Source organism: Diachasma alloeum, unplaced genomic scaffold, assembly GCF_001412515.2.
Source record: "Diachasma alloeum isolate Michigan unplaced genomic scaffold, Dall2.0 Dall_scaffold_00216, whole genome shotgun sequence".
Lineage (NCBI taxonomy): Eukaryota > Metazoa > Arthropoda > Insecta > Hymenoptera > Braconidae > Diachasma > Diachasma alloeum.
Genome location: NW_021680381.1, coordinates 375,779 through 388,849, shown reverse-complemented (window position 1 = coordinate 388,849; position 13,071 = coordinate 375,779). Strand labels below are relative to the sequence as shown.

The window sequence follows — 13,071 nt, the reverse complement described above, 5'->3', positions numbered from 1 at the left end:
GGGGGGGGGGGGGGGTTGGAGTCAAGTGATGAAATTTTTCACATATTGTTTTATGTTGAAATTATCTCCTTGATGAAAAATGCATAATTGATAAAAAATGTTGAATTTGACATTTTTGAAAATGCTTCATCACTGAATTCAAAATGAAAATCATTATTTTAGTACATAAAAAATTTTGTACAAAATTTTACAGATCATTTGACACTCACTAATATGGGAAAAATGTGTATAAAAATTGAAAATCGATCTGAATTGAAATATGGCTCATGGCATCTGTTCCGTCCGTCCAAGTGACAGCAGAAGTAACTCCGAATTGACTCAAAATTGGAGGAAGAAATCTTAAATTAATGCGCGTAGACCGCATAGAATAACGATTAAATATTAAAATTTATGAATCCACGCTTTTCACTGGTTTTTTATAACAAAAAAGAGAAACTCATTCATGTCACATCGCGAGTATTAATCAGAACTAATTGACTGAGTATTATTTTTATACCATACATACTTGTAATTAAAAATTGAGATGGAGGAACGTTCTGTGGGATTGTGGAATAAAGAAGTAAGTTTCTGGAAATGGAATTTCCATCGCATTATAGAAAGTTAATTTTTTCCTTTTTGTTTCGTGTGGAATTATCTCAACGACGATTGCTTTTCCGAAGAAATGGTAAAGGACATTTTTATGGAGAATTTTATCAGCTGCAAAAAAGGTCTTGTGACGTTTCCTCTCCAAATCACTCATTAACGAGATAAATGCAATATTAGCAAGACGATTTCGACGAAAGGTGAATGAGAATTGCAATTTAATTTTCTACATTTTGTTAAGTATCAGATTATCTCGATGAGGAGTGAATTTGGGGAAAAATGGTAATAAGAATTTTTGTAGAGGATCTCATCAGCTCCAAAAAAGCTCTAGTGGCATTTCCTCCTCAAACTTTCGTCTTGGAGATAACTGACAACTCAACAAAAATGAAATTTCGACGCACTTCCTTACTCCATCGACCCACAGAACAAATGAAGCTATAATGTAAAATTAAAATGACAAATGCTGCGAATACTCCAGTGAATAATTAGGAATTAGAACTGTGAGTGCCCTGATGTATTTTGTATAAAGAAAATAATATTGTTAATAATTGAAGACATTTGGAGTTGCACTATTCTCATTGAACAAGATCAAAACCCAAGGGATGAAGAAAAAAGAAAAGGAAAAATGTAAAATATGATATTCGGATGGAAAGGGTCGCGTGCAAAGCGCAATTGGGAACAACATGAATGGAATATCGAGAAAATCATTCTTCAAACAAAATGATGGAAAATATGAGTAAGTTAGGTCGGGCTGGGTATGACCAACAGCTGTTGAGATTATTCAAGGTTGTGTGTATCGTTATAAGTATTTTTTGAATTGTTGAATAGTAAATAGGATGTAAGTGACAATTTAATGAAATCAACCGACCTATACCTTTGATTACTCGTTTATTCCCTTAATTTGCGTATTGCACGTACATTTTTTTCTTTTCTATTTCGTTTGGATAATTCGTCAATGAGAAATCATGGCGAGAATTTTTCTTTGAGTTTTTTTCGATAATTCTGGATAATTCTACGTTTACGCTGAGAAACGATTAATAGATGGACGATTATCTCGGCGAGGAGTAGTTTTAGGAGAAAACTTCAAATGACATTTTTTGTAGCTGATGAAATGCCCCACAAAAAATGTTCTGTGACTTTTCCTCGTAGAATTACTCGATATCGAGATAATTGAAAAATTTTGCAGACGTTAGATATCGATTTTACTAAATTGAATCTGTTATGAAATTGACGTTCGTTGATTGTGCGAATATCTCAGTGATGAGTGATTTTAGGGAAAAAATCGTCACTAAAAAAAAAATGTTCTATGATTTTGCAAAAATTCGAGAATTAAGAGAATGAAATAATCCGGATTATTACGATTCGACGATTTAATGTGGAATTATCTCAATTATCTACCTTGAGAGTCGAATTTTCTCCTGTGCGTTTCAATTTCAATGTCAAGATTAATGGAATCTCTCTCCACCACCCAGACTTCAGTCCCTAATCTACATCTAAGGTTTCATTCAAGAAAAAAAAATGTATTTTTCTTTCATTCTCAAACTCGATTTTACATTTTTTTTCCTCGCGTATTACTAGTAGTTGATAATGCTGTTAGACATTATAAGCTATTTATTTGGCTCCTGTATGTGATTTGTTATGAAAAGAAAGATGAAAATTATTTTCAGAATGCTTATTAAGAAAGTAACATTGAAACTTGAATAAAAACATTTTGAAAAAATTGTACAAGTTACACTCACGCCTGGGACACGAGAATTCACTCGACATTTTTCATGCTGAATGTAATCTCTCTATAGTGAACAGAGTGGACCAAAATTAATGCTCAGAGGGTAGTGGATATTTTATTTATTTTTTTACACAAACGAATTTGGAGGAGACCGTTATTTTCGGTGTCCCAGGTGGTGCGAGGATCAGTTGACAGTTTTATTACAAGGGAGAATAATTTGGCGGGGCATTGTTGTGATACCACAAACGCAGCTTCATTAAATATTTTTAAAAATACTTGTTGGTAATTATTTATTTTCCTCGTAACTAATTCATTAATTAATTGAGCAGCTGAGTGATAAAATGTTCTACAAAAAATTTCCCGTGGAATTATTTGTGACATGCAATAAGTCGAAGTTCAGTGTTGGCAAGACACTCCATTCAGTTATCATTAAAATCAAAATATAGAAATCAGTTTTCCACGTCATAAATCAATTAATCATTTTAACCAGATTAATGTTATTAAATTTTCCAATTGAAATTTTCTGTTACATTATCAATCGAAATAACATTTAATCAGTTGTAGAAATTTGCAATTATCCGATTAATGATCGGTATAATTTAAAATTTCCCTTACCTGACTCCAGTTATTTTTTAGATTTTTTGTAGTCCCTTTTGGCTGATAATTCATGGCTCAAAGTGAATTATCAGATCCTCAATTTAATTCAATTCATTTAATTAATCTTCTCTGTCAGGAGAAAATGGCAAGAGCTTTTTCATAGAGAATGCAATCCTTCAGAATATGAACGAATTGATTGAAAAATAAAATAAATTTGATGATGAATTTTTCTTTATTTTCTCATCTCTTCATCTGGGATTTCATGAGAGGTGGCAAATCCCAGTTATCGAGGCCAGGACGTTTGGACACTGCCATGAATACTAGAGCACCTCTCCCAGGAATAGGTTTCACTGCCACGTAAGTCCTGTGGTCCTTCGACCACTTCGATTGGAACTGTATTACTTTCCTCGGGGGAGGCTCTTCATCCGCAGTTTCTTCTGACGCCTCTGATAAATAATCCTGTCAGAATTGGAGAATATTGATGATAACAGCGAGTTAATGCCGAAGTCCGTTGACTTTTAGGGAATTTCTCCAGGTGTAAAAACGAATTCAGCGATTTCATGCAGATTATTTTGTGTTTTGTTATTGAACCCAGTGGTTTTATAAAACATTATCAAGTGGACTTTGCCTTTTCATTTTTAATATTTCAGTGGAGATTGTCAATAGCGATGTAAAAAATATTTAAAATGAGGTAAAAAATTCATAGGGAAGTGCTCCATACGATGATGTTAACATCGAGATTTGCAATTATAAAAAATTTAATTGTATTTCTCTTGAACTTTCTATTATTCAGAAAAGAGAAGAAGAACAGAGTGAAAAAAATTGGAAAATTGATGTCGAGGAATTTCTGTAGAAAATCTTTTAATAAACAAAGTTGAAATTCTACTGATTAGTTTTAGTTTTTATAAAATTCGAATTTTTAAATAGAATTGGCCAAAAATAAATGGACTATAGAATTAACTTATAGAATTTCCAGTTGATTTTTCTGTCGAATTCGCTACGCTTTTCTGTAAATTTTTTTCGTGCCGTCATCTAGGCCTGAACGATGAATAAATTGAAATTAAAATTTTTTGAGTTTCACCGGGTTATGCAGGAATTTCAGGGAGTCGTCAGGGTCACAAACAGTGTCTGATCGACCGTCGGCACACCCTGGAAGCACTCCATCCCTCAGGACTCTTATGAAATACGTCAGAAATACGTTTCTACTCTTCTTCACTTCCAAGTTCGAGGATTTTATATTTCCCAGTCGCCTCAGCCAGTACTTCGCCCTTTCTGTGTCTGAAAAAATTAATTTTACTTAATTACAAAACTGTTGAAGTATTTATGTTGCCCTGCTCTCCTTTTTATTCACACTTCATTAAATTATGAAAATAGTTGAATGAGATAAATAACGAATTGACGTATCTCCCTCTAACCGTGTAATTATGAGGGGTTTCAGGGACAAATGTGAAACACATTTTTTGCAGAGAATTTTTTCAACAACGAAAAAACCTCTCGATATTTTCTTCGACTCAATCCATTTTTCCATTCAATCTACGGGACGAGTAGTAAAAATTACTGAAAATCCAACCTTTCTGGTCCTCCAGATTCTTCACAAAAAAATTCGCAATTCTCATCTTCTTGTTGAACTCCTCATCGAATATCAATCCAACATCTCGCACAGAACTTCTTCTCATACTAATTGAAAATTCGTAACAATTATTGATTTACCGTTGACCGAGATATCGTGATTCTCTGTCAAATTTTGAAATCTACCCAAAACATGTTAGACTTGTCAACTTCTCAATAAACAAAAATTGAGAACGGAAATAATAAAACAATCACGTTTTTATTTTTCTTTCATTCAATGAATTAATCGAAAAAAAATGATACAAGTCTCCATTCTAATTATCAATTCCCGAATAATTTAATCTACGGGACGAGTAGTAAAAATTACTGAAAATCCAACCTTTCTGGTCCTCCAGATTCTTCACAAAAAAATTCGCAATTCTCATCTTCTTGTTGAACTCCTCATCGAATATCAATCCAACATCTCGCACAGAACTTCTTCTCATACTAATTGAAAATTCGTAACAATTATTGATTTACCATTGACCGAGATGTCGTGATTCTCTGTCAAATTTTGAAATCTACCCAAAACTTGTTAGACTTGTCAACTTCTCAATAAACAAAAATTGAGAACGGAAATAATAAAACAATCACGTTTTTATTTTTCTTTCATTCAATGAATTAATCGAAAAAAAATGATACAAGTCTCCATTCTAATTATCAATTCCCGAATAATTTNTTCTCCCTTCAGTATAGAAAATAAATGGAATAGAAATAAGCTCGCGATAACTGTAAACACTATTTTATAGTCATCGCCTCAAAATATTTCAGTCAGTGTCATAAAAACAGAAAAAGAAGAGAAATCGAAACTATTGAGACTTCAAGCTTTCCGATTTTCCGCATTTATCATTAAAAAAATATCAATTCTCATCTTCTTTTGAAAAAAAAAATCTACAACTCTCCAACATCTCGTGAAGAATGTCTCTTCATTCTGATGATGACTATTTCCCATTGAACCTCTCGAGCGTTTGAAACCCACCTCCAACCGGAAGTCAAGTCCACACCCCTCCGCCGCTAATTTCCCCCCAAAAACCCTCGCGCCCCGCCGACCGCAAAATTCCCAGCCAAAATAATTACCAAAAAGACTTTTTCACTCCATCCTCCCGCTCAAAACACGAAAAAACCAGAATAAAACAGAAATAACCCCTCAAAAACCCACGTAGTCCCCCCACTTCCGGTCTAGAACGGGAGTCGTAGCGTCGTCGTTTGTCGGGCAGAAATCACACGCCATTTTCTCGTGGACGCGTGCCGACGTTGGTGCGCCCGAACAAACGTTTCACCGTGAAATACCGAAAACAGTTGATTGACCATCCTAAAGCCACATCGAGGATGAGTTACGGACGTCCGCCTCCCCGCATCGACGGGATGGTCTCCCTGAAGGTGGATAACTTGACTTATCGCACAACACCGGAGGACCTGCGACGCGTGTTCGAGCGTTGCGGCGAGGTCGGCGATATCTACATCCCCAGGGACCGCTTCACCCGGGAGAGCCGAGGATTCGCATTCGTCAGGTGAGTAAAGTCGTTTTTTTTTTCCAGTTGTCGACGGCTTTTTCGGAGCATCCGGGGGGGCTCTTCACCACCGTGTGGCCCCCAGGCGTGAACGAGGCAGTTAGCGTGACGTCATGCTCCTCCATTTTTGTGTCATCGAGATCGAGACGAGAAATCGTGACGATTTAATTTTCACTTCTGAGGTTTTCACATGTTTTGTTTTATTTTTAATGGTTCTTCCATTTTTTTTCAATAGGTTTTATGATAAACGCGATGCTGAGGATGCACTCGACGCCATGGATGGACGTCTGCTCGATGGAAGGGAGCTTCGAGTGCAAATGGCACGGTATGGCAGGCCAACATCACCACACAGAAGCCGTGGAAGTCGTCGCAGGGGGAGGTAAGTGGATTTTATTCGGTAATTGGAGAAGTTTGTTTGTTGCGTGGGAGGGTTTTATTAGATATGGGGAATTCATTGAATTTGGTGTCATCGAACTCCACTGCTATCTGCAATTAGCTATTTTATTTGAACCTTATTCTGGTTTTTGGGGAAGAGCGCGAGAGGGAGGGGCGTTACACTGCTTAAGAGGTTTTTTTTCTTCAATTTTTAGACTTTGATTTATTGGTAATTTGAAGCAGTTTTGGTTTATTCTCGGAGTTGAGGGTTAATTGCGTTAATTGAGTGATTATTCGATTGAGTACGTAAGTTACGAGTCATTCACCCCCACTACAATTTTTAATTAGTTATTTTGTTTGAGAATTATTTTCTTTTGTGACAGAGCTCCAGGGGAGGGATTTTTTGTCGTAAGTCGTTTTTTATTTTTCGAGATTGTTTTATTTAGAAATTGGAGCAGTTAAGTTTTGTTTTGTTTTTGTGGGAGGGGTTTCGGTGGAGATAAATAATTGGGTTGAATTCCATTATTATTCGATTGAGTACGTAAGTTACGAGTCAACCCCCACTACAATTTCTAATTAGTTTTTTTGTTTGGGAATTTTTTTTTTTCTGAAAGAGCGTGAGGCGAGGATTTTTTTTTTCTAAGCCGTTTTTTTGAGATTCTTTTATTTAGAATTTGGAGCAGTTGAGTTTTGTCTTGTTTTCGTGGGAGGGGTTTGGGTGGAGATGAATAATTGGGTTGAATTCAAGTATTATTCGATTGAATACGTGAGTGAGGAGTCATTAACCCCCACTACAATTTCTAATTAGTTATTCTATTTGAGAATTATTATTTTTTTGTGAAACAGCTCCAGGGGAGGGATTTTTTGTTCCAAGTCGTTTTTATTGTATTTTTCGAGATTGTTTTATTTAGAAAATGGAGCAGTTAAGTTTTATTTTGTTTTTGTGGGAGGGGTTTCGGTGGAGATAAATAATTGGGTTGAATTCCATTATTATTCGATTGAGTACGTAAGTTACGAGTCAACCCCCACTACAATTTCTAATTAATTATTTTGTTTGAGAATTTTTTTTTTTTGTGAAAGCGTGAGGCGAGGATTTTTTTTTCTAAGCCGTTTTTTCGAGATTCTTTTATTTAGAATTGGAGCAGTTGAGTTTTGTTTTGTTTTTGTGGGAGGGGTTTGGGTGGAGATGAATAATTGGGTTGAATTCAAGTATTATTCGATTGAATACGTGAGTGAGGAGTCATTAACCCCCACTACAATTTCTAATTAGTTATTTTATTTGAAAACTTTTTTTTTTTGTAGAAGAGCTCAAGGGGAGGAGAATTGTGCTGTTCCAAAACGGTTTGTTTTAAATTTTCAGAGATTGTTTTATTTGTAAATTGGAGCAGTTTTGTTTAGTTTTTGTGGGAACGTTCTGGGTAGGGTGACCAGGCCAATTCCTGGACGGTTCAAGGAAATTCGAGTTTTGTGGTAGGATCTAAAATAAAAGAATCACCTAAATGGGGATATGATGGCTTCCATACCTTCAAGAATTTTTTCATTAGCAGAAAAAAATAGTTTAAAGTGAAAATAACAAAACAAAGAATAATTAAATTGAGAAATAGTTGAATGTAGCCGAAACCCCAATTTCTGGACGCCTGGGTCATATTTTTTTTTATTCATTAAATGTTGATCAATAGAAGAAAGTAATTGATCACATGATTATACACAAGTGATCATAATATTATGGAGAGGTGAAATAATCAATACAATTTTCATTTTATTTGTGGAATATTCAATGCAAGTTGAAATCGTCCAGAAATTAACCCCCGTCCAGAAATTGACCTGTTTACCCTATAGATGATTAATTGGGTGAACTGGATAATTTTTTAATTTAGTTAGGTTGTGTAAGTCCCCATTGCAATGTCCAATTAAATTTCCATTTTCGCTTATGAAATTGGAGCTTTTTTATTTAAGTTAGAGATTTTGTCAGCTTGTCTTCAGTATATACAGGCTTTTTAGGGGATTTTCAACACTAAAAATTGATTGGAAGGCATTCAATAATTATTCAATTAAATATTTAATTGCAGAATTATTTGGAGATACAGAGAAATTATAAGGAGATGAAATATTCGGATTTTAAATCGTTTTCTTTTATTCTATTTAGGTCTCGCAGTCGCAGCCGTGATCGCAGGAGGTCTCGCTCCAGATCTCGTTCAAGGTCACGAAGCCGTGACCGTGATCGTAGACGCTCCTACAGCCGCAGCCACAGTCGCTCGCGCTCAGACAGCAAAAGCTCCCGAGGAAAGTCCCGCTCACGCAGCAAGAGTGCAGACAGGCAGAACAACAGCCGCTCCAAGTCAAGGTAGAATACCAATTCCTAATGTTTAATCCTCAATTTTCTTCATATTTTTGGTACCTCAACAATTAAACACAATTTGTATTTTAGTAATTTTTTTTTATTGTAATTAATTTTCTATTAATTTCCAAAACGAGGGATTTAAAGAAAAATGCCCTTCTCTGTAGAATAATAAATTTCTGGTCAACAATATTTTTGGCATTTTCATCTAGAACAATTTCGTGTGAAGATCATCCACCTTTTAAGAATTTGTAAAAAATTATTTGTTGCATTTTATCTCGTCCTTAAGAAATTGTTGAATTATCTTGGTAACGAGTGATTTCATGAGAAAATGTCAGATTTTTTCTTGTAAATTTCAGAATTTTTCATAAAGAATGACACTTTCTCAAGGATATGTATCATTTTTCGAAAAATTATTTTTTTCAAGTTCGAGGAAAATTCTTTAATTTTTAAACCATCTTAAATAAAAAAAAATAAACGATGTTCAAATGATCTGACCATTCTCAACCACTCGTTTCCCAGATAATTCTCAATTCCGCAATTAACAAATGCTCACAGAGACAAATATCTCGTTGACCATCGAAAAATGTCACGAGACCAATTTTTATAGAAAATAAAATTTGCCCAGTAGATCTCCTTTGACATTTTCCCCTAAACCCTCCCCCCCAACCACTTCTCATTCTACCAATCACCTACCCATTTCATTAAACAATATTCCGTTAAGTCAGAATGTTTTTCATTTTAATTCCCAGAGACTGAAGCGCTGATGAGGTATGAGAGTACAGCATTGAGACGTGCCAGTCACGATGAAAGTGCCCGAATCGTTCTCACAGTCTGCAAAAGGTATATTCAAACTACTCTCCATACCTTAAAAAAAACACAAAAAAAGAAAAAAAACACTTAGCACGTTCGGAGCAATTATCGCATCATAATTTCGTTAGTTTGTTTTTTTCTCTTTCATATTAACCATGGTGACGCACTTGGGTTTTTTTAATTTTTAACCAAATATGAAAAAAAAAACATCCAACATGAATGAATTGTAATATTGAATAAACATTCGACTCTTAGTCATTCGAAAATATTTCGGGTATTGCTATTATTGATCACTATTGATTATCAATAAATTAAAATCAATGAATTAATGGACAATTATTGGGAAGAGCCGTAATCAATGACGGATTTGATGTCAGTGATGATTTACTGATTATACGCAGCGTTTTTAAAATAAGTTTACAACATGTATAATTTTTTATTTCTCATTCTCTCATTTACGAATAGAGTGAATTAATACTGAGTTTAACCAATTGCTAAATTGACAAAGGTAATAATAACTGAAGGACCTTAGAACCATAACCGAGAGTTTACTGAACTATTCTCACCACGAAATTTCCTTGAAGATAAAACAATATAAAATCGTAAACGTAAAATGAAAAAAATATAAAATGTAGACTTTTCGCAGTATGTAGAAACAGTTTTTCTAGACCATAAGTTTTGCGTTTTTCTGTAATTATCAATTTTTCAGGTTTATTTATGTACGTTTGCCATTTATAATAAAGTATAACTAAGAAGATGTGTATACTGACGCAAGAGAGCTCAAATATTCATCTGCATGTATGAAGGTTTCTAAAACAGTGATTAACAAGTAATAGTTGTTAATAATCACGAGGTTGTTTGTAGAAACGTATGGCATCGTATAGGGTTGAATTATAATCGCGAGGATTTTTGTAATTGGAAAGGGGAGAGACAGAATCAAGAGAAATGCACATTTTTCGATAAATGTCGAATACCGTGTTGAGGGGATTGAGGAGAAGATGTCGAGAGTGATTTTTTGGAGAGAATTTCGTCAGGTAAAGAATCGTGACAACGAAGTGGAGTTGTGAAGTGAGATGAATAAATTTTTCTCGGACTTTAAGGCCCGGATGGGGACTATCTTTCGAACGTCATCTCAATTGTTTTTCCTTCCTCATAATCTTAAATATTTCACGATTTCCATTGGATTTTACGTCACGTAGGTGTCCCTGAAAATTACGATTGCACAATCAAAAAAAGAGAAAAAAAAACTGAACATTTTCAAAAAGCATTTTTAATAAAGATGAGGTGAGATGAAAATTGTAAATGAATAATTTATCATGGCAACTAACGATCTGACAGGCATTGGCTACTGAGGCAAATGACGAGTGACCACTAATTAGATACTGTAAATTATTCATTTGCAATTTTATTTCTCAATATTATTCCAAAACGCTTTTTGAAAATGTTCTGTTTTTTTAAACGTTTTTTTGATTCTACAATCACAATTTTTGAAGGATTCAGGGCTATGTAAAACTGAACGGCAATTGAAGAACATTTCAGATTATCAAAATAAAAAAAAACAAGATCACGTTCGAAAGATAATACACGCGGGCCTTAAATTTTTTTTTAATTAGCAAAGGGAGGTGGAGAAGTTCTCATGGGGACGTCTCTTATATTTCGAGAAAAAACTGTTCATTTCATTTCCCGAGTTCACTTCGTAATTATGGAAATATCAAGAGCCACAAAATTCCCCTCAAAAATCCCCTCTCTACAGTCATCTCCGTATTCTCTTTTAAAACTACTCAAGAAGAGATTTATAATTATCGAGTGAAGAAGTAAAAGATGAATAAATTTCCCTCAGACCTGAAGTTTTCTTAATTATCTCGTGATCCATGGGATGAAGCCATTTGCGTGAAGCCAGAACTCTTCACGAAAAGTCCTCCATCCCTTCAATTTCATGGATATTTACCAAAAACTAGTCTTGAAATTTATTGACATCGTTGTTGCACTTCACTTTATAATTACGCAACTGAAAAATGTCGAGACGGGTTTTGTTGGTGACCAAAAACTCTTCGACATTATCCTCTAAACCCACTTCTCACACAGAATTCTCCAAAAAACTACCAATAACGCGATTTATCAGATACTCCTTTCCCTCCCTGCACCCAGAGGAACGAGTTTATTTGAATTGAATAAACTTTGTTTGAATCAAGTAAAGGATTTATTCAAGAAATAATTTTTTTCGTCGATTCACATAAGGACTATTACTGAAAAATCAAATCATTACTCAGACCGGGAGAAGAACGAATGCATTAACGTGTAATAATCCTTATTTTGATCAGATAAATCGCGCATTTGATTCTAATACAGGATTTCCTTGAAGTTAATGAATTCATGAGCTTTTTAAAACTCAAACTGATGAATATTAATTCACGAGCTTATAAATTTCCAATATAAATACACTGGGAGACGTGGACTGCCTGGGAATGACTGGCCTGGAGAATTACGCTCCAAAGAAAATTTTTCTTTCGCGAAAGTAATTTTTTTCTCAGTGTCCCCCCTTTTACCGGTTCACTGCACTGAATCGTTAGTCGAAAATTGCCAAAAAATCATTTTTCGGTTCGAATTAGAAAGTCTCAAATATGAATAATTGCTGTGTTGTCAACAAAAACGAAATATTAAGCTCTAGAGGCGGATCATTCACACAAGACGATGCATATGAAATGAAATACGCGAGAAATATGCAAGACACCATTCATACAATATTTATAAAATCAAATAGAATGTTTTACTTGATTCAAACGCAATAACTCTGGGCGCACCCACCGCAAGAACCTGAAATAAAATCGCAGCCCATGTGCCTCCATCCGTTGCAACCGCCCCAAAAAGTACATAAACCAAAAATAATATGGATGCAGCTAAGTTATAGCACGTAACTAAGTTGTGATTTTATGGTGCCACAGGCGGTGGAAAGGAGTGGCGTGTCGAGTGTAGCCGATGATGGGGTGGTAGCTGAGAGTAAGCAGTTAACCGGAAGTAGCGGGGATCTGTGCTGTTTGCTGTTGTCGAGAGGCGATTGGTGGTCTGGTGAAAAAAAAAAAAAAATAACGAGCAGTTTCGCGATTAAATAATTATAGATCGAGTCAATCGAGAGTTCTCTGGGGTTTGTGCAGTTATCAGCCGAATTTAGCGAATCGACAGTTACGAATTAATCATCACCAGACACCATCGGTAGTTGGCGAAAGAACGTGGGGTAACCGGATGGCCTTGACGGATTAACTATGCGAGATTAAACGAGTTGATGATGTTTGGAACTGTTTGAAGGCCTCTGATTTTTCACGGAATCCTTGGCCGAAATGGGGACAAATGTTGTTGATCGTTTAGGGCTGACGACATGGTGGAGAGATTTAGGATTCAACTCTCTGGAGATTATTCTCCTGAGACGATATTATTACGTGTCTACTCGTCACTCCACTTTCAACCGTGAGTTGTCATTGTTCCGGGGATTTACTTGTTCCTGGGGGGAAGTGGGGAATGAGAGT

General features: G+C 35.2%; 2 protein-coding genes across 4 annotated transcripts; one reads left to right on the top strand and one right to left on the bottom strand.

Moving 5' to 3' along the window:
• Positions 1 to 3,145: 3,145 nt before the first annotated feature.
• On the bottom strand, positions 3,146 to 4,581 carry LOC107037282. The gene is made up of 3 exons (XM_015255752.1): positions 4,476 to 4,581; positions 3,987 to 4,183; positions 3,146 to 3,364 (listed from the first exon to the last, which is right to left on the bottom strand). Exons 1-3 carry the CDS (start codon positions 4,579 to 4,581, stop codon positions 3,146 to 3,148), a joined length of 522 nt encoding a protein of 173 aa, XP_015111238.1.
• A 1,123-nt stretch (positions 4,582 to 5,704) lies between these two features.
• On the top strand, positions 5,705 to 10,313 carry LOC107037317 (serine/arginine-rich splicing factor 2). Of its 3 annotated transcripts, XM_015255811.1 has the most exons (5): positions 5,705 to 6,024; positions 6,260 to 6,403; positions 7,702 to 7,740; positions 8,546 to 8,743; positions 9,490 to 10,313. In XM_015255811.1, the coding sequence occupies exons 1-5, from the start codon at positions 5,843 to 5,845 to the stop codon at positions 9,494 to 9,496; spliced, it is 570 nt and encodes a 189-aa protein (XP_015111297.1). In that variant the 5' UTR covers positions 5,705 to 5,842; the 3' UTR covers positions 9,497 to 10,313. The 3 variants fall into 3 exon arrangements, with proteins under 3 accessions (XP_015111297.1, XP_015111298.1, XP_015111299.1); XM_015255812.1 differs by lacking the exon at positions 7,702 to 7,740 and having other exon boundaries at positions 9,492 to 10,313; XM_015255813.1 differs by lacking the exons at positions 7,702 to 7,740; positions 9,490 to 10,313 and having other exon boundaries at positions 8,546 to 8,747.
• Positions 10,314 to 13,071: the final 2,758 nt, after the last annotated feature.